Source organism: Macrotis lagotis, chromosome 2 (genome assembly GCF_037893015.1).
Source record: "Macrotis lagotis isolate mMagLag1 chromosome 2, bilby.v1.9.chrom.fasta, whole genome shotgun sequence".
In the NCBI taxonomy this organism is placed as follows: domain Eukaryota; kingdom Metazoa; phylum Chordata; class Mammalia; order Peramelemorphia; family Peramelidae; genus Macrotis; species Macrotis lagotis.
In genome coordinates this window covers 196,677,327-196,699,692 of record NC_133659.1, presented here as the reverse complement: position 1 = coordinate 196,699,692, position 22,366 = coordinate 196,677,327, and the positions used below count along the sequence as shown (strand labels likewise).

General features: G+C 38.9%; 1 protein-coding gene across 1 annotated transcript in view; it reads right to left on the bottom strand.

The window, feature by feature from the left end:
* NMT1 (N-myristoyltransferase 1) overlaps positions 1–14,774 on the bottom strand; it is a 66,079-nt gene extending 51,305 nt beyond the window's left edge. Inside the window, exon 1 of the mRNA XM_074224344.1 lies at positions 14,366–14,774. Within this exon, the coding sequence (XP_074080445.1) occupies positions 14,366–14,502 (137 nt within the window). The 5' untranslated portion in view covers positions 14,503–14,774. The remainder of the gene's footprint in view (positions 1–14,365) is intronic.
* Between the last annotated feature and the right edge of the window lie 7,592 nt (positions 14,775–22,366).

The window sequence follows — 22,366 nt, the reverse complement described above, 5'->3', positions numbered from 1 at the left end:
AGCTGAAGGAGAATAGAAACTTGATCCTTTTACAAAATTCCAGGTATTAAGCCACTTTCTTTTTTCTTTTTTTAAATTTTATTTATTTAAGGCAATGGGGTTTAGTGATTTTTCCCAAGGTCACACAGCTAGGCAATTATTAAGGATATGAGGCCTGATTTGAACTCAGGTACTCCTGTCTCCAGGGCCGGTGCTCTATCCACTGCGCCACCTAGCTGCCCTATTAAGCTACTTTCTATAAGAATACATTGTGAATGCTCAATTTTATATCTAAACCACATTAAAAGGAACTACCTGAAGGGCAGCTAGGTGGCGCAGTGGATAGAGCACCGGCCCTGGAGTCAGGAGTACCTGAGTTCAAATCCAGCCTCAGACACTTAATAATTGCCTAGCTGTGTGGCCTTGGGCAAGCCACTTTAACCTCATTTTGCCTTGCAAAAACCTAAAAACGCCTGAGTGAAAACTTCCAAGTGAATTAACTTGATGACAACAGGGGCCCAAAAATTTGCTCTTTGCAGAATTATGAATTTTTCATTACAAGAGGTTAGTCCTAAATGTCTGAGTACTTTACAAGAAACCCCAGAGACCTAGGAAGGCAGCTGACCAGGTCTAGGTCTCTAAGCTCCTGGATGTCCCTATGGTCCCTGTACTTTGGTTCCATTTCTGAAAAAAACTGGGAGTCCAAATTCATCAGGGACATCATCAAAATACTTCTGTTCCTTATAAACTGAGATTCAAACCACAAGAAAAGCTCAGAAATTTCAGCTCATCTCCTCAGAGTTCATCACTTGAATACAAAATGTATTAAGCTAATGATGGAGTTAGTCTTCAAAACAATTTCAGAAGGTTTATTCTCTCTGGATGGCACCTGAAATTAAGTCTAAAGGAAATCACTTCCTCTTCTGTAAAATAAGAAAGCTGGACTCCATTCCCTCAAGTTTCTTTCCCATGTTAAATCCTAGGATCAAAAGCAAAAACCACAACAATCTTTCAGAACACCATTGTTTCACCTTGAAAACAAAATTGATTAGAAGACTGAACAAATATATAAGATCTGGCAGAAAGAGCCACAGAAAGAGTTCTGTCTGAACAATCCCTGTTAAAAAGATATTAAAACTATTAGTGGTTCAATGGTGTGATCTGGCACCTCAAAAAGCTAATGCTAACCTAGGTTACATTAAATCAGGCATAAGGTTCAAACCAAGAGAAGTCATGGATCTGCTAATTCCAGCTCTGTCCAGGTTCAAGTGAGCACACTATTCAGTTGTGGCTGTTATATTTTAAAAAAAGACATAAATAAGAGGTGATGTGTCCTGAACAGGATTAATAAGATAGTAAAGGGACATACCACGAGGAACTGCTGGAAGAAACTAGGGATATTTAGACTGGAGGAGAGATGACCAAGAAGAGGCAAGACAGCTGTCTTCAAGTATAAAAAAAAAAGTCTATTACATGAAAAAGGGACTAGACTTGTTCTACCTGATCACATAAGGCAGAACTGAGAGCAAGAGGGTAAGTTAAAGAGGCAGATTTAAGTTTAATATTTAAAAAACAAAAACTCAACTTTCTAGAGATCAAGGATAAGATGGGATGAAACAACTCAAGAAGTATTGGGTTCCCCTTCATTCAGTAGTTTCCAAAAGAAGGTTAGAGACTGCTTGTTGGAATGCAGTAGGAGGTTTCTGGGGCAGGGATGGGGAAAATTCAATAACTCCAGAGGTCCCTTCTGGATCTTAGATCCTATGATTTACAATTTCCTTTATCTTCCTTATCAGAGGCAGGGTTTTTATCCCAAGGCCTCTCCTAAGAGTGGATGGGTGCTGACAACTAGGGTTAAGCAGAGATAAGCAGTAAGAAGTGGGAACTAGGAAAGTTTATCTCTTCTAGAAAATCCTGCTTGCCTCCTAGAAGTCTCGAGGCATAAATCTCAGAAACCAGCTCTCCTACATGGGATATAAAGCCTCTTTCCTCTGAGCAGGAGTAGGTACTCTTTCTTCCTCCATTTTTTCAAACAGGATAACTCTCATCAACAGAATTAGAGTTAAAAGAATGGGAAGAAAAACAGTGCATAAAGGGAATAACACAATCAAGAAATGACACTCTGAAAAGACAACTAAGTAATTTTAAGTCAAAAAGCCTAAAGAGATGTAGTCAGATGTGTTCCTATGAATCAGGATAAAGGAATAAATTTGGGGGAAAGTAGGGGAGGAACCACATGCCCATAAGTCAATTTAAATGCTTTTTATTAAAAATCAGTTGAAGTGTCTATTTGATCATATCCAGAAAACCAAAATAACTTTCAGCACCCTGAGGGACTTTACAAATAACATGAATTCTATTCTATAATTCTGCTCCTCCTTCATATCTGATGGGATAATAAAATCCACATGAGGATGAAACAGAAAATTTATCACAATGGGGGATGGATGAGCCATTTAAATTGCAATTCAATTCAATATTTAGTAAGTATATATTATATGTAGTGGCTGTGTTTCTTGGGTTGCTATGGCCAAAGAATTCATCACCAAGTGTAGACTACTAGCCAACTTAATTGTCCACCTCCATACTTGGCTCATGTTAGCACTTGTAAGGCAGACAAAGTCTACAACAGAACCAGTATTTTTTAAGCCTTTTTAGCAGAGCAGAAATTACCAGAAATTGTTCTATACTGGGAATATACCTTTAAGAACACAGTTATGGGGTGGCTAGATGGTGCAATGGATAGAGCACCGGCCCTGGAGTCAGGAGTACCTGAGTTCAAATCCAGCCTCAGACACTTAATAATTACCTAGCTGTGTGACCTTGGGCAAGCCACTCAACCCCATTTGCCTTGCAAAAACTAAAAAAAAACCAACCAAACAAAAAATCACGTGGAGTTACCTGTACACTACAATGAAGTACCAGAATGGCACAGAATTCAGAGGAAAGGATGGGCTGATATCTATAGCTCTGGAAAAAATACCTACATCACAGAGCTCCTAGAGCTACCAGAAATATATACAAAGAGGGGCTGCTAGGTGGTGCAGTGGATAGAGCACTGGTCCTGGAGTCAGGAAGACCCGAGCTCAAATCCAGCCAAACACTTAATAGTTACCTAGCTGTGTGACACCGGGCAAGTCACTTAACCCCACTTAACCCCATTGCCTTAAAAAAAAAATTACACACACACACACACACACACACACACACACAGAGACATATACACAAAGGCAATGTGCTAGATGCCAAGAATAAAAAAGATGAAAAATGATTTGGTCCCTACTGTGAAGGGCCTCAAGGAACTTTTAATTTAATAGATGAGCTATTATACAAGTATACATGATTCCACAGATGAGTAATCTAGATAAAGAACACTAAGAAAATAGAAGACAGAAAGAATCATCAAAGGCTTCATGGAGGAAACTGAACCTGGAATAGGTTGGGAATGAAATCCAAGGATGGTCTGTAGAAATACTGCTTGTGGGGTATTCTATAGTGGGGATTCTGTTGTTTATGAGGTGGACTTTGTGGTCACTAGTATCTCCTCCAACTTAAGTTCTGTGATTCTGTGAAATTCATGAAGGTAAAAGAATATAGGCTGAGACGGGAGAACAGTCTAGTTAGACTTATACGTGACTGTATAAAGAAAGTAATATGAAAAATGGCTAAAGAGATTTGAAATTATGCTTTTAGTAACAGTCTAAGGAGTCTGTATTTTACAGTCTGTAAAGGATCCAGAGGAGTTCTGTGGTCACACCTATGTATTAGGAAGAGTATTATCATGGCAGTTATGAGAAAAATGGTTTTAGAGCAGGAGTTGGCAAACTACTACTGCCCAAGGATAGTATTATGGCCTGCTTTTATAACCCCTGCAAACTAAAAATGATTAACGTTTTTAAATAGATTTGCCAGGTTTTAGTTTTTTTACTCTAAGTCTAGAGGAAGACACTGGAGGCAAGGAGACTGGTTAGAAGGCTATAAAATCCAGGAGAGAAATAAAGAGAGCCTAGTAGGGGTGGGAATAGAAAAAAAGAGATATTGCAGAGGTAGAATAGACAGAATTTAGAAGCTAATTGGATATGGAATTGAAAGATTGGGAAGAATCAAAGATGACTGATACTTCAAATCTGTATAACTGGAGAGATAGTGGTCCCACCAAAAGAAATAGTGAGATTGGCAGGTGGTACAGGTTGAGTGAGGAAAGATGATGAGTTTAAATGTAGATTCACTGAGTATGAAGTTCCAATAGGACATCCAAGTGGAGCTGTCCAGAAAAAAGTTAGGAATATACCAAAAGCCAGGCTGATTATACAGACTGGGAAATCAACATAAAGGTGATGCCTAAAGTCATGGGAGTTGATGAGATCACTAAAGTATAGAAAGGGGAAAAGAGAATTTGGAAACAGAGCTTTGTAGGAAAGGTATAAAAGGAAGACAACAGCATAGCAAGAGATTTGACAAGAGAAAAAACAGCAGAGCAGTATCTTAGATGTCAAGGGAGGAAGATTACCAAAGAAGAGGTGATCAAAAGAAATCTAGCTTTAGAACCAGAAAGGATCATGTAATTCAGTAATATCTAACTCTTGTGACTCCATCTTATGTTTTCATGGTAAAGATAATGGAATGATTTGCCATTTTTTTCTCCACAGATGACGAAACTAAGGCAAACAGCTAAGAAACTTGCCCAAGGTCTCACAGATAGTAAGTGTCTGAAGCTAGTTTTGAACTCACAAGAATGAGTCTTCCTAATTCCAAGCCCAGGGCTCTATCCACCACATCACTTAGTTGTCTGTAAAGGACCTTAGAGGTCATCCAATCCAACCCCTCTTCATTTTGCAAATCTTAAAACTAAAACAGAAATTTAGAGGAACATTCAAAGACTTGGGCAATGAATATCACAGCTGAGATTTGGACCCAGGTCCTTTGCCTCCAAATCCAATCTCTTTTCATTTTACAGATATAGACTAAGAAAAGGCCTTTGGATCTAATAACTAAAAAATCACTAGTGACCCTAAAAAGTGGTTTCAGTGGAAACAAAGTCAAATTTTAAGAAATTGAGTAAGTAAAGGTAGCAAGTACAGACTAACTGCAATAGAAAATGATCAATGCAACAAGGTCCTCAAGGCACTGAGAAGGCACAGATGGAATCAAGACTGTCTATTCTATATTGGCAAGGAGCTACCATCTTCCGAGTGTGGAAAAAAGGAGAAGAAAAATGGGTTAAAAAAAGATTTTGAAGGGCAAAGGAGGAGAGATATAAACGGCCTGAATTTTCTTAGTAAGTGAGAGGCAAGGTCAGCCACTAAGAAACAGAATTATAGGTGGAATTAGGGGCTAGAGGACAGAGGTTTGTAATAACTCCTACAGGGAGATTAGGAAAACTACAATTAAAAAAAAGGAATGCCATAAGAGTCTTACAAAGTTCAGTGTGAATTTGTAATTAGCAAAATTTCATGACTTCCTCAAGCAGTGCTAGACAGGTTTAGAGATGGAATGGAAGACAAATAGGAGGATGTTTCAGGATTAGGTACTTATGAGAAATGAAATACTGGAAGGATGACAGGGTTTTGCAAGTGGAAGATGATATCCGGTTGACATGGTTGACCATAAGGTGAAGGCAAATAAAGGAAAGTCAGAAGAGGAGAGAGACAGGCGGCACAGTCTGGTAGAAAGAGCACTTGCTGGCTCTGGATTCAAATCCTGTCTCTGAGACTTAAGACTTGTGTGAGCTTGGGCAAGTCTCTCAACCTTTTGGGGCTTCAGTTTCATCTGCAAATATGGTGAATGGACTGCATGAGATCCTACGAACCTTCTTGGGCCTTAGATTTATTATCTATAAAGTGATAGGTTTGGCCAGAAGGCTGCTAGGGTTCCTCCCAGCTAGGCTGTACTATCTGCACACAGTGCAGGGCCTAGACACTTATTAGCTGTGAGACCCTGGGCAAGTCACTTAACCCCATTTGCTTTGCAAGAACCTAAGAAAACAAATAAAACAAAAATTTTGATCTATGCTTATCAAGGATGCAAATGCAAAGCCTATATCAGATTGCCTTCTGTTGGGGGGGAGGGGAGAGGGAAGGGGGAGAGAAGGAGAGAGGGGGGGAGAGAGAGGGAGAGAGAGAGACAGAAAGAGAAATTGTAAAGCTCAAAACCTTGCAAAAAAAAAATGTGGGGAGTGACACAGTGGATAGAGCAGCAGCCCTGAAGTCAGGAGGATCCGAGTTCAAATTTGACCCCAGACAATAATTGCCTAGCTGGGTGACCTTGGACAGGTCACTTAACCCTATTGTCTTATAAATGATTAATAGAAATTATGACTAGGAGAACATGGAGGGATGGAGGAACCATAGATCACAGTAAAAATATGGAACTCATAGGAAAAGCTGGACAAGAGACCATGATCAGAGAGAAATTTCAGAGTTGTAGATTTTAGAAATTGGAAGTGTCAAACAGTGACAAAATCTAGGGTATAATAGTTTCAAAGATACTGTCTAGAGGTAGAGATGGGTATCAGTAGAACAGGTGAAACTGAAAACTGACCCAAGTATCAAGAGGGTCTTTGGTTGAAGAAGAGTCTGTGTATTTCATAGCATCCCAGGAGATACATAAACAAAATCTGTGACTTTTCTACCAAGGACAGCACAATAAAAAGCACAATTAAAGTATGGAAAGAGCAAGGTTCAAATCCTGCCTCTGCTATTTGTAGTGCCACTGTCAAAAAATTAAACCTGCGTTTCAGTGCCCTCAACTGAAAAACAGAGATTAAAAAAAATATATCCATAGTACTTATCTCAGATGGATGTTTGTGGATCAAAGGAGATAATGTATGTATGTAAAGGGCCTTCTAAGTCTTAAATCCCACTATAATAATCCCTACTCTCCTTCCTGTATTTTCAGTATGAAATTTTGGCTTTATTGTAAAATTTATAATAGACTTGGCTTGCACAGTCATTTGCTCCACACCAATTTTCCTATTTGTCAATATTATCATTTTCAAAAGATTGGACTCCCTCTCTCTTCATAATCTGGTTCTATTAAGTCAGTAACTAAAACCTTTTTGATTTTTTTCTTCTCCAATCTCTTCACCTCATGTCTAAATGATTGCAACAAAATTCCCATTGGTCTTCCTGACTGCAATCTCTCCTCCCATCAATCCACTTAAATATCACTTTCACTTCAACAGTCTTGCTTTAACACTTACAGTGGATTCCTATTTCTTAGAGCATCCAGTCTAGACTCCTCTAACTAGCTTCTAAAACTGATCTAATAAACTTGATGTCTTACTACTCTAAATATATGGGTTCCCTGTCGTCCAAACACTTGACCATTCCTACCTTGGTGCCTCTACTCCTGGTGGTCTCTTCACCTAAGATACCTTTCTTTCTCTCTCTAGCTATCAAAATCCTACCTGTCCTTCAATCTCCTGCTTAAGTTCCCACTGTCTCCACAAAATCCATCATGGGTTCTAAGAGTTCATTTTACTCACTGTCCTCCTCATTTTACAAATGAGGTTATTAAGGGTCAGGAAGATTAAGTAAACTACCCAGAGTCCCCTGAGTTAGAAGAAAGTTTTTGCCATTATATTCTGTTGTCCTGATTTTTCAAGTTTGGTTAATCTCTTTTTTGATACAAATTTTGTATTATACACAAATTTCCCATCAAACTTTTCTGGAAAAACAATTTATTCTGATGCCTACACTTCATATGGATGTGGCTCTTGGAGGCCATGCATGAGCTGTGGTAGAACCTACATCACCTGGAAAAGGTTCTGGCAGGATCCTGGGTCACCAGAATGTCTGTCGGATCATGGACCAGACTAGATAGGCCACAGGGTGATGGATATGACCTAAGTCATATAGGGGTTTCCATGTTATGTAGAAATAGTACATAAAAGGAAGTTCACTGGTGCCTCATGTCACTTCATTTTTTGAGTAGAGAGTAGCATAATAAATACATAGTAGATACTCAATAACTACTTATTGAATACTTAATTAAATCCCAAAAAAGAAAAAGAAAATGTGAAAGTTCAAATAAAATCTACGAACAAAACCACAATACTTTCTAAGGAAAAAGACTTTGGAGTTTTGTTTTGTTTTGTTTTTTAAATCAAAAGTATTCTATGAAAGGAAAATAAATATACTGTTTCAAGCTAGTGGTTTAAGTTTTAAAATATATTTCCTACTTCCCTAATCTTTCCTTGAGGCAACAATATCCCTATTATATTAGATAACACTGTAATTTTCAAAATGGCATCAATATCTAAAACATACATCACAGTTTTAGATCACAGCCCAAGAAAAAAATAATTCAGGGAACAAAATAAGCAATTTATGCTTCCCCTAAGTTTCTCCCCTAAGAGATAACAATATATCTGTTTGGCTACAAGTCAGGCTTTTAGGACAATTTAGTGAAAACAAGCCCTAGTCTTTAATAGCCTTTTGATTCTATTTTTAGACACAGGGAAATCTTTCTGGCAAACCAATTTACTCATGAGGTATGATACTTACATTTGTAATCCTATTAGAATCCAGACAGTCCCAAGAATGGTAAATGAAATGGTATTTATAAGAGACTGTCCAGATGGCAAATCACATGGTATATAATGGAGTATTCCAGAGTTCTAGTCTACATACTGTTGAATAAGCAGGATCATTAATACAGTACACCAGGCTTCTCATGTTTGCACTGGTCAACAATTTATATAAAATTGCCTTCCTGTACTCTTTTGTACAATACAAAGATTTTTAGGACTGCCAAAGAGTTTCAATAAAATAAAAACTAGTTTTGAGGCAAATAATTTTTAAAATTTTTATCCTCTAGCTCACTAGTCAATACTTCAGTATCAAGAGCTTCTGATTCTGGGAGAAGGTAGGTAGCACAGTGGATAGACCACTGGTCTTAGAATCAGGAGAATGGGAGTTTGAATCTAGCCTCAAATACTTGAAACTTACTAGGTGTGTGACCTTGGGCAAGTCACTTAACCCTGACTTGCCTTGAATCCAGGGTCATCTCCAGTCGTCCTGATTCATAACTGGTTTGTTCTTTGACAAAGACAAAGAATAGGAGAGGGAAGTCATAGTGAGGGATGGCATAATAGACTAAGGAAAGTCAGTTTTTGATCTAAAAAACAGAACACTTTTGGGTAATATCAAAGTCGAGGGTATAGACATCCCTGTATGTAACTGAGATGAAATCTAAGAGTTCATGAGATTTGAGGAAACTGAGAAACTGGAAGTTTGGGTTAGTTTAATAGTTCAAAAAAACTTTTATCATTAACTAAGCTTGGATCTTTTAACTACATTTTAAAACTAAAATTGAGTTCTGCTAAATAAATCAGAATTCTTTGCCAAAGTCAGCACTTAAGCAGTATGCTTAAAAAGAATTCAATATATCTGCTTGAGTCTTTTATTTTTTTTTAATTTATTTAGCAAATGGGGTTAAGTAACTTGCTCAAGGTCACACAATGAGGCAATTATTAAGTGTCCGAGATCACATTTGAACTCAGGTCCTCCTGACTCCAGGGCTGGTGCTCTATCTACCCATCTGCCCCTGCTTGAGTCTTTCCACCCCAAGACAGCAACACTATCTACTTAAGAGACGTCAGCAGGATTATAACATGGCAGAGAGAAATGCAATGCCAATAGCACTGGACGAGGACATAAGAGACCAGAGTTCAAAACTAATTTTGATTCAAGCTATATATAACCATGAGAAAATCACTTTACCCCTCTTCATCAACTGTAAACAGGCAAAAGTGATATATTACCACCTATACCTTTGGATGCTGTAAGCAAAGTACTTGGTAAACTCTTAAGCACTATATCAACTGAAATGATCATTTTAAATGCTACACAGTTTATGAAAAATAGAAAAATATATTAAGTTACTAAGACCTGAGCACTGCCCAGAGGGTACATTTAGTCCCTTAAAGAGTGACTCTAAGTGAAGGCATTAATGTGTTAACTTAGTAAAACTAGAAAAAAGAACTAGTGAGTAGGTTAGTTCAGAAATGTGAAGAATCAGCAAAACTGGTTTGCCATGAGTAGCAGCCTCCCTGAAATAGATTCCCATTTACTTCTCATTTCTTCTCCTTTTGAGTTTCTCTTCTCTTTGAAGCAGCCCTTGATTAGTTTCTTTTTAAATCTCCTCTTAATTGAGAAATAAAATTAGAAAGCTTATTTGATATCAGTAATGAGGTTCTCTGTTTCTGCTTTGATCTGGTTTTGAAAACTGGATGCTGGAGAGAAAAAGGAAAAACACACTGAAAAAGACTCCTTTTCATAAGCCTGAAGCAAACATAAGGCACCCATTAGGCATAGAAAGTACCATACATGGGGCAGCTGAAGAATAAAAACAAAACTGCCTAAGTAAAAGCAAATTTATATAATATACTTCTAAAAAGACTTTTCTTTTTTCTTGTGCCTCTCCATGAAGGAGACACCCTTGTGACAGAGGTAAAGAAAAAAATTTAAATGATCCCTCTGTTAGAATATAAGCTTCTCAAGGGCTGAGCTGTCTCCATTTTGTAATTCTATCTCACCTCAAGCATAATGTTTGGCATAAAGTAGGCATGTTGACTTTCAGAATACTGCATTTTAAATGGCAAAGAACCAGAAAATGAAAGGAGGTCCATTAATTTAGGATTGGTTGAACATGGTATATGCACAGGATAAAACACAACTGTGTCCCAAGAAAAGATAAGGGTATGGTTTCAGAAAAACCTGATTAAGACAGTATAAATTTATGCCAAGTGAGCATACCAGGAAAGGAGAACAATTTATACAATTACCTGATAGATTGTAAAGATAATCAACTTTGAAAGACTTTACTCTGATCAATGTAATGACCAAATACAATTCCAAAGGACTCAAGATAAACTGTGCTTTGCACCTCCAGATAGAGTTAATAGACTCAGATTGCAAATTAAAAAAAACTTTTCATTTTTTTGATATAGCTAATGAGTGAATTTATTTTGCATAATTATAAATATTTGTAATGGATTTTACTTTTCTTGTCATCTCATTGGGGAGAGCAAGATTAATTCAGAACTAAAAATAAAATTGAATTTAAAAAACTGTAAATGAACATGTCAGTGTAGAGAAATATAGTAATAGATCATGTTCCCATCTTACCTCAGAAAAAATACCAAAGAACATGTACACCCTAATCAATGGGCTTTTAACCTGAAGACTTTATCAACATCTCAAGGGGATTGATGACAAGGGAAATAAGAAATAATTCTGTTTTGATATTGCACAGCATAGAGGAACTCTCCAGAGAGCCTATACACACACACACACACATATATATATTCATTATTCTTAACATTATGGAATTCAAGAAATAAATTGACTCCATCTCTTTCCCAGAAATAGTAATTATTTTTCCTCCGATATGGTATGAAATGTTTTATACTATTATCTCTTTGGAAGTTATACATTAAACAAAAACAATACCACCACTACCATAAAGCAAATAGATGTGTAAAGCCTTCAGTATAGCTTTCCTATATTTAAAACAATAAAATATGAATAAAGAATTTTGGAAATTATCTAATCCAATATCTATCCAGGAAGTCAGTTTAAGAATCTTAACACAATTAAGAATATTTATTTTTTTTATTCAAAGACCTAAAACCTTTCTTAAGAAAACAATAGAAAACTAGATGAAAAAACTTGCACACAGGTTCATTTTGATACTGCATTTAACCAGAATGCTTATATTCCATTAATTAAGAAACAATGCAGGGGCAGCTAGGTGGCACAGTAGATAGAGCCCAGCCCTGGAATCAGTAGTACCTGAGTTCAAATATGGCCTCAGACACTTAATAATTGCCTAGATGTGTGATCTTGGGCAAGTCACTTAATCCCATTGCCTTAAATAAATAAAAAAAAATTTAAATAAAAAAAATGCAAAATTACTGAGAAATCAAGACTTAAGGCATTATCTCACAGCCTATTGGGAAAATCATGTGAGAATGCTTATGAGAACACTTTATCATATAATGTTTTTAAAAATTACTATCAATTACTTCAAGGACATAAAGAGTTTACCAATTTGAATTTCAAAGTCTCTTATCATTCATTTATGGAACAATTTATAACTCCTTTGTGCTTGGATCAGCACCAATATAAATACCTAAGATATTTTGGATCTGTCTTTTCCTATTATTAATTTTCACTGAGTATTCTATAGAAAATTTCTACCCCCAATCTGGATTATGAAATTATTTTGGCATTTCACAAATGCACAAAATTTGTAACGTGAGTCTTTATAGACAGAAAAAGAGAAGGTAGTGAAGTAAAATGTGGTGGTTTTTTTCTCTGTGCTTAAAGGACTGAAAAGAGTCTTACATCTGTTGGGCCAAGGGCAGAATTGAAAGTCTCTCTTTTTTACACCAGAAGCAAAGAATTTATTTCAGACAAGTGCTGCAAGCATATTTTTTAAATCTAAGGGCGAACTAGTCCTTCCCATCCAAGATGCCTTCATTTTTCATTTACTCACATTTCTACAACTGGAGTGATATTAGAAGCTCAACTGTGCCAACAGAACAAGCAAAAATACAGAAATTCACTTTTTCAAAAGGCTGCCACTTTTTGATACTGTAAATAACAACAAAAAGCTTCTGAGGAGATTTATAAAGGGGTTTTGGAAATAGAAAAAGAGATTACAGAAAACAAAATTAGCTTTAGTCGTATAGATAGACGATTGAGAGAATGGGGATATACTCACATCCACTGATCTGCAAGAAAAGTTCAACTATCCAAAAAGAAAAGAAAAAGAACAGTTCCCTCACTCCAGAAATGACTTTCACTTTCAGCAATTCTCATATCTTACTCTAACTTCTCCCTGAGAGAATTGCTCCTTCCTTCCTGTTCTGTTTCTTCCTTTCCATCCATTTCCTAAAATATAAGCTATTATAAAAACATATCTTCTATGAAATATTTATTGCAACAAAATTCTGAATTATAAAACCAAAACTCTGAAAGGATGCTCTTTGCTCACTTTCTGAAGAATTCTTGTTGCTAGACCCAAGAACAACACAAGAAATTATAAGCGTGGCTTACAATGATCAACTCACACAGGCTTTAGCAGTCTTATCATATCACACACCATCATGCCTTTTGGTAAAGAACTTAAATTTTGAAATAATATGAAAATGAAAAACGATTGACAAAAATTTGATACGTAACCAAATCTTTCACATTCATATGCACAAATCAATTTCCTTCTTTTTGACTGTACTGTATAAAACTGTCATCTTAAGGCTAGAGAAGGAAGTTTAATAATTACTTCTCTCTTCAAAAAAATTGAACAAGGGATGCCGTATTAGACTTAGGGACACTGCATATAAAACACAAATCTATCTCCTTGAATTTCATGAGAGAGGGTACTTGGATGGTTTTGTTTTTGTCTGGACTTGTGATTTTATCAATTCAATTCATCAAGCATTTATTTAACCTAGATTATATGCCAAGCACGGTAAAAACAAAGACAAAAAACATACAGTCATTGCCCTCAAGGGCCTTCTTTTATTTGAGAAAACTCCCGGTATTAAAATTTTTGCTGCAAATGAATATCAGCAAGTCAGCTATAACTTAAGAATCGTACAGAGTTGCCTAACACACAAAATGATTTGCTTTATTCTTCTATTTTCAGACGTAAAACTTGTGTCCTGATTAACAGCTCCTCTCCACTCTAACTGGCTGCCTCTAACTTTGACAGATAACGGTACAAATATGCTGGCATACCTAATTACATGATGCTCATGAATCTTATGGGCTTTTTGGGACAAGGGGCAACATCTTATAACTATCACCTAGGATTTATAAGGCCCTTCAGGACCTTATACTTTGGTGGTGAAGGACAACAACATAAGGATACAAAATGTTATTTTACAACGTAATTATGGTTTGTAAAGCCTGCTGGGCTTCTTTTCTGGTGAAGGCATTACATTAAAAAGAACTATTTATTGCTAATTTATTGGGAATAGCTTATTCTCTACATCAGGCATCTTTTTCCTCTACAGCTTTCCAATTTTTAGAGGACATTGTGATTGGGGTCCAAAATGTTGTGCCATAAAAATTGTAAACAAAAAAAACACTTCTCCCTGAGTTGGGCCTGTGGCACACTGAGGTACTTATAACAGAGAACTTTTATATAATAGGAGTATTGAATGTCTCAGGCCCTGATTGCACAGTCCCCACCCCTGGTGATGGACAAAGAAAGTGGCCAATCACCAGTGAGGATTTCATCGCCTTAGCAAATGAGAACATGAAGGTGGAGTGAGGCTAGGCTCCGGGCTGTTCCCCAGACCTCCCCCCCCTCCCCAGACCCAGGTCGTGAGGAGACTGGATTAGGAAGTGGGCTCGGAGGAACTCGTTACCCCCGGTTGTAGCTGTTCTCCTCCTCGTTCTCGCAGTCGCTGCAGTGCTCATGGCCGTTCCCGTTCCCTTCCATCAGCTGCAGCGTCGGAGGCGGCGGCGGCGGCGGCTTCACTGCTGTCTCACTCTCATCCGCCATCTTGAGCTGGGAGAGCCGGGCTCCGCGCCCCGCTACATAAGGGGCTGCTATTGGGCGAAGAGGCACCGGCAATGTTTTCTGGGCTTTGTAGTCTTTAGGGCAGGGAATGGGCGGGTAGAAGGGGAGGGCTCATTTTCCGAGAAGGATCAGAATGGACTACGTTATCCAGAAGTCACGAGGTCGGGGGCGGATCGCAGCTAACAGTAAAGTCGTCTCGGAGGAGCGACGCTGTCGGGAGATCTTCGGCTGCCTTTTTCGAAGAAAGAGAGGCCTCCGAGATGGGGGGAGGGCAGAGCACGGGCTGCCCCGTGGGACGCCGGGAGTTGTAGTTCAGCGCCTACTCGGGGACCCTCGCTTGGACTCTTCCTAGACTTGGGATTTGACCTTAACCTACCCTTCGCCAACCCGAGGCCCCCAGCGAGCAGTTCTGTCGCTGCCGTTAATAACCGTTACCGTTCTGGGAGGAGAGTGAGAAAGAGGCCCGAGGGTGCGGGCAGGAGGGGGTGCTCCAGCGCAGGCTTGTTTTGGGGGGAGGGTTTGCGGGAGGAGGGCTGACTGCCGGGAGAGGCGGCGCTGCATCCCGCAGGTGAGAGCGAGCTCGTCCCCCGCCCTCCCCCTTGCACCCCGGGCACCCCCGGGCACTCCGGAGCCCCTCTGTGACTGCTGGGGGCGCAGCCGCTGGCGGGGGCCGCACGGCCCTCCTCCTCGGTAGTTGGGGAGACTGCCCGCGGCCAGCGTCCGCTGGGCTTCTGGGCCCCGGGGGCTGGGAGCGGCTTCGGAGGGCTGGCCCACCTGCGGAGCCCGCCTGCGGAGCCGGCCTGCGGCGGCTAGGTACGGGACCAGAGCACCGGCAGGACCCGAGTGCACATGCGGCCTCAGACACATAATTCCCTAGCTGTGTGGCCTTGGCCAAGCCCCTTAACCCCATTGCCTTGAAAAAAACTAAAAAAAAAAAGCCCCCCGGTGGGCCAGCCACTGCTCAGACTGGGGTCGGGAAAGGGAAAAGACAGATCCTGCCCTGGAGGAGCTCCAGCTAATGGACACGGAGCAAGCCCAGTACAGAATGAATGGAAACCAAGCACCCTGGCCAGAGTGGATGTGGCCTGGCCAGGATTTTATCTGAACTGTGTTCTTTTTTAGGTTTTTTGCAAGGCAAATGGGGTTAAGCGGCTTGCCCAAGGCCACACAGCTAGGTAATTATTCAATGTCTGAGACCGGATTTGAACTCAGGTACTCCTGACTCCAGGGCCGGTGCTTTTATCCCCTGCCACCTAGCCACCCCTGAACTGTGTTCTTTTGAAGAATTTTTGCATTATAAATGTTTTTATGCTGGCTCAGAGGATAGAGCGACGATGAGCCAGGAGTCAGGATTACTGTGTTCAAATGCAACCTCAAACACTTCTAGCTGGGTGACCCTCTGTCTACCTCAGTTTCCTCAACTGTAAAGTGGGTATAATAAAAACAGTACCTGCCTCCCAGAGTTTGTGAGGAAGAACAGATACTTGTATAGTACATATTCAGTTTTCCCCTTAAAACAGCAACACGGGGCAGCTAGGTAGTGCAGTGGATAGAGCACCGGCCCAGGAATCAGGAGGACCTGAGTTCAAATGCGACCTCAGACACTTAATAATAATTACCCAGCTGTGTGGTCTTGAGTAAGTCATTTAATCCCATTGCCTAGCAAAAAAAAAAAAGCAACAACCCACAATTGCACATTTCCATTATGAATCATGAATTTTGTCCCTTTCAAATACTTTTTAAACTTATTTTTCTTTTTTTAGATTTTTGCAAGGCAGTGGGGTTAAGTGGCTTGCCCAAGGCCACACAGCTAGGTAATTATTAAGTGTCTGAGGCCGGATTTGAACTCAGGCCCTCCTGACTCCAGGGCCGGTGCTCTATCCACTGTACCACCTAGCTGTCCCTAAACTTATTTTTCTTGTTTGTTTTTACCTTATATTTCTGTCACAGAAGTGTTTGGAAATTCACCTTTCACATAAAGCCTCCTTTTTAATCAAATCAAATTTGAGGAATGGAGAGAGCCTTTTCTTAACAAATTGCCCTTTCTAAAGGTACCAGATAAAGATAACTTGTCTGTTAGAGCTTCCAGGTCCTGCAGGAGGAGGGCCCTTTTCTGAAGTGAATGAGATTATTGATAACCATCCTTCATCCTTGATGATCCCAAACAGACAACTTTTATGAACAGATACTGGAAATACAGAAATACCCATCTATTGAAGATCCCAGCTTCTGGCATGGCAGTGTATAAATATGTTCCCCCAAAAAGCCAGTCTCATTGATCCCCTTTCATATATGTTTGCCTATGAGTTTAGTTGAACTAATAAACATATGAATGTTACACTATCTTTTGTTAAAGCCAAACTCTTAGCAGAGTGGGATGTATGAGAACCCAATTTCAAGACTCCATCTTGTTTTCTAGCTGGGCTCCTGATGCATAACTGCATAATCATTGAACTCAGAAAAAATGTTAATAAATGTGTATGTTAACCTAATTCTGTTTCGCTTTTTCTTGGGGCTAAACCCTGGAGGTTAATATTTGTTCCTTATTAGGACAAACTCTGAAGGCTAACACATATTTAATTATAATTTGGTAAGGCCAAATATACAGGGGTTCTCATAGCACAGCTTCCTTTTTATCTCATTTTAAAAATTTATCTTTATGATATCTTCACACAATTACTTTGAAACTTTTTATATCATAATCTTTCTGATCTTCCCACCCTCATAACCTCCCATTTCACTACTTCCAGAAGTCATCCTCTCTGTCTGTCTCTGTCTCTGTCTCTGTCTCTGTCTCTGTCTCTCTCTCTCTCTCTCTCTCTCTCTCTCTCTCTCTAGCTCTCTCTCTCTAGCTCTCACTTCAGGAGAATAATTCTCAGTTCTTATCAGCATTCCTATTCCCATTCTTTTCTATCAATCATCTCAGCAGTATTCACATTTATCAGATAAGTGTTAATTAGACTCAGAGGCACTCTCAGATTTAATTCATAGTGGTGCCATTGACCTTATTCTTAGTATCACTTTGAGTATTTTGTCTTCACTATTTTTCTTTACTTGTGGATTTAGTACTCTAAAAAACAAATCTTCAAATCCCCTCTTACAGAAGTCTTTTGTGCTTTTTGGTTCTCTCCTGCTCCAAAGTGAGTTAACCTAAGATAAGTTAATTTTATTTTCTGTCCTTTTAAATTTTCTTTTTCTCTGTTCCAACTTTTTCTTGTCTTTATATGATTTTCAGTCTTGTTGATCTCCTTCAGTCTTGTTTATAAGATCTAACTTTGAACTCAATCACTAGGAAATCTAAAACTTTCAAAGCATTCCCCATTTGTTTTTTTTTTCTGATCTTTGCTTTCTTCTGTGCATTTTAAATGAGTGGGTGTTGGAAGAAACAGGAATCCCCATATTGATGCAGGGATTATGGACATAGGAGATAGTAACACTTCCTCTTGACTTTCATTTTGACCTTGGTCATGCTTTCACCTGAGTCAAGTTTAGCAGATGAGACAGTCATCTTGAGCAACCCTTTGGGACCAGAAGGACTGGGGCATCCTTGTACAATGAATACTGTCTTGGCCTCTCCTTGGAGGATTGCCCCTGTGTATTGGAGAGTACCCAGAACCAGGTGCTAAACCACTCCCCAAGCCCCTCTGTTGTCCTACCCACTATGGAAATGCATTAAGAAAGAAGTCCTGAAAGAGAATTTTTTTTTTCTTCTGTCCCCACCCTGTCAGGTTGTAAACTCTCTCTAAGCTAGAACCATGTGCTTCCAGCCTAGGCTGCTGAAGAACCCTGGCCTTTCTTTCCTCCCTTACTCTCAGGCAGCTTCCCCTAAAATTTTGTTATTTGCTCTTTCCTTGATATTTACTAGCATAATCTGTTAACTTTATGGGCTCTTGAAGTAAATCCTGAGCTATTTCAACTCCAGGGCTAGTTGAGAATTCTTTCACTTTCAACAGTTCTCAGTTTTTATCTGTGGCACAAATTTGTCAGGCAACAATATCACCTCTGGCCAAGGGGAAGATTACTTATCAGACTTACGACCTCTCATCTACATTGTCACAGACTATCCTGTGTGAGTGTTCCCCAAAATTAGAAGGCTTCCTCACTAAGTTTTGGTCTGTGGGAAATAAATGTGTTAACCTTTCCAGAGTTTGTCTGATTTAGGAAGAGAGTAAAATAGAATTAGGTTAATATTCACATTTATTGATATTTCAAGTAGAGAAATAGGCAGGCATGTGTAGGGGGCAGGGATATCTATAGCTAGAGACTCAGACTTCTCTCCTACCCATTCAAATAGAGTCCAGGTCTAAGGTCAGCTTTTTATAGTTCTGTCCATAAAAAGTGGAGATCTGAAACATCCCCTCCAGCTTGTCCAATCAAAGAAGAGTTGAGGCCCCCTACTCAGGATGCAGGGAGGACCAACTCAGGAAGGGAGGGTGGGGAATTTAGGCCATCAGACATTCCAGTAAAAGGAGTGCCTTATCAGCTGTCCTAAGACCCTTCAAAGAAATAGAGATAGTTATAGGGGCTCCTGCTGAGATTAAGAAGACAAAACTTAATTCCCTTTATAATTGGGGGTGCTTACTCAAAGCATTCTTTCCAATTGCTGAATTAACCTGATAACCAGAAAGCTTTAGTAGCTAAACTCTATTCATAAAAATGCAGAAAAATAATTCGTATATATATATATATATATATATATATATATATATGGTAAAGTTCACTGTTCACAGTTCAGGCTTGTAATGGGGATTGGTGATAGACTTTGGAGATGTTGTCTTCTGTGCTGTAAATCTGATATCCCTGATATTGTTCCTGGTTATTATGACTGTCCTTTATCAGATCTACTCTGACATAGCCATGACAATACTCATTGTATGAATTTTACTTTTTCAAAAATTGCATTGTTTTTGATTTGTATTAATTTTGTGGATGGTAGTAAAGGTTTGATAGGTGTAAATAACTTCACAGACTCAGAGTTATTAGGGATTTATAAGTTTATTTCTCAGTGAGCTAGATTTCCTTAAGGAAAAGTAGCAAAGAAAGCAAGCTAGAATTTTTAAAGGGAATTGTGACCTGGTGTTTTTGAGGAGGGTTTAGGGAGAGAGTAGGGTGGTACTAGGGAGGGACTAAGGAGGAGCTAACGTGTAGATCAAGGCTAAATTTACTGTCCCATATCCTGAGGTTAGTTAGAATTCACTGTTGTATTTCTAGTTAGCATTTGGTTATCTCAGTGAATTTCTATGCATAACCTCTTTTTGGTAAAATAGTTTTGAAGCACCAGTGCCAGATTCCTTTTTTTTTTTTTGGATAACAAGATATACAGGATGTGAGTCAGCACAAAATATACAAACTATAAGATATATGACTTGGTACCTTGTTAGTACAAGGCCAGTACAGGAGGGAACAAATCAACTATATGCTGACATAATAATTTCTCTGCCTAGTATACTCTGCTACATTAACCTCCTTCTTCAGGGCTGTCTGTGTTAGCTTCTTCCTGAAATCTGATGAATGCAGAAGTAGGGGAAAATATTTTATCTTGTGTATTCTTTTCAATATTAAATAAAGTTACTTTTATTAATGTTTATAGTCCAGTAGTATGTCTCTGCATTTTAATCCTGAGCCAGAATCATTGGATTGGTCTGAATTAGATCTGGTCCAGAATACCATCTCTTTTATGAATCACTTCCCCCTCCCCTCACCCTAAAACCTCCTCATCTTTATTGAGCTAAGCATTCACCATCCCTGGTTTAGATCCCTTAAAAGGGAGAAAGGATGGTCTTCATTCTAAGGCCTCTTTATTGATTTTTATGGGCTTTTCAAAAGTTGATGGTCTATGGGCTTCACAAACTGATGAAAAATAATACAGCTTTTGTGGGACCATGCCCTCAAGTGCTATTGTTTTTTAAACTTCTCTAGTTCTTGCCAAGGCCTACCAACTTCCTCAGTGGTGAAAGGCTACCCACCCTTCTCCCTCTTCTGGTCAATAGTAATAAGAGTATATGTTAGGGCATCTAGGTGGTAACAATGGTTAGAACACTGGTTCTGGAGTCAGGAAGACCTGAGTTCAAATATGACCTCAGACACTTAATAATTACCTAGCTGTGTGGCCTTGGGCAAGCCACTTAATCCCATTTGCCTTAAAAAGTGTATGTTGATCTCTTATTAGCAGTTCTTATCCTTACTCCTTCCATCTTCTTCCCTTATCTCTGCAGGATTGTATACATTTTCCAACTTGATCTTTAGGCTAGAGAAAATGGCCATGTAGCCTTTGGTCTTCCACCCTCCCTAAGCAATGCCTCTTTTATTTGTACTGTTACCAAGTCAATTTGCCCCTCTACTAAAAAAAAAAAAAAAAAAGAAAAAAGCCAAGAGGTCTTGCTTCAATTGCTGAATATATAAAGTTTTTTTCATTTTCCTTAAGCTGGTGATTTCAGTTTTTCTAGCATCATTAACAATAAAGTGAAATGTTCTTCTTGATATTGTCTTTAACCCTCATATCAACTTCCTTTAGCACCCACCAGGTTAATCCATTTGGGCATGTGTGCCCTCCCTCTGTTCCATTGAAAGGACTTGCCCACTGAAGTCACAGAATACCTTCTACCACTTCAATTATGAAAACTCTGAGCTCATTCTGATCTAATCCAGCTAATTAACACCCCATATATGTCAGTCAGAACTCAGGTTAGACCTATGGTTCAGCTTTGGAATTGGAACAAAATGAGATACTTGTAGATCAGAGGTGCTAAATTCTCCAAGTAGGAGTAAGGTTTGAATTAAAATGTAATTAGAAAATATTTAATAAAATAAAAGTACAAACCAACAAAGGTGATGTTAATTTGTGGGGTTTTTTCCTAAGTCAATTTGTGGCAAAGATATTTCTATTTGATTTTAAAATTGCTGTTGTAGACCATTTTCTCAAAAGTTTACTTATTAATAGCACTTTTCAGTCAGCAATATTAGTTCCATAGATAAATTCCCCCTAGTTTCCTTATGGAAATGCATTTGATCAACCCCCAATGTCTGGTCAGATGAGGGTGATGACTTGAATTTTTCTTTTAAATGATATAGGAGAGGTTAAACTGTCTTTTTCTATTTCTAATAGTGACACATCTGCCAAGTCTGAGGGACTCTGGGCTATTTGCTCTTGGGGCTGTTTGTTTAAATGTCACAGGTGAATGGAAAACTGAGTCAACTTCTTGAGCCTTAGGTCCCTAGACCAATTAAGCTTTTGGGAGACAGTTTCTCTGCCTTTGAAGAAAAAAAGAGTGAAGACACATGTCTGGGACCTTAATAAATATACTCCTACCACACCCTTTTTTTTTTAATCTCCTGGGATATATGTGTGTTGTGAGGACTTGCCATTTTTCAGGCCTGTTCTTCCATCTTTGGTGTCCAACCAACTCTGATATGTTACTTCAGGAAGCTGTAGTGATCAATGCCTATATCTTGGTTAAATCATCTCAGCAACTCTGAAACAGGTTAACAGTAACTGATGGGTCTCAAATCTTTCAGAGTTTGGGGGATGTCTATCCCACAGCCTATAAAGACCCCATCAGAATGGGGGGATGAGAACAATTTGTTTCAACAGTCATGAAGGAGGTTGAAGCAGACTGTCTAAAACTTAGAGCTTGTTCAGATATTGAAGATGCCAAAGTTGTCTACTGCATCCTACATCATTGCCAGGTGACTTTTGTCCTTCCACTGCACTGGTGAGGCTTACTTAATTCTGCCTCACTTTAATCCAACTCATGAACTTGTCAGGATATTATGCAAGATATCAGTGATCCTCTTTGAAAGGAAAGATGAACATTATTTCCCTTGATTGTAAGCCCCTTGAGAACAG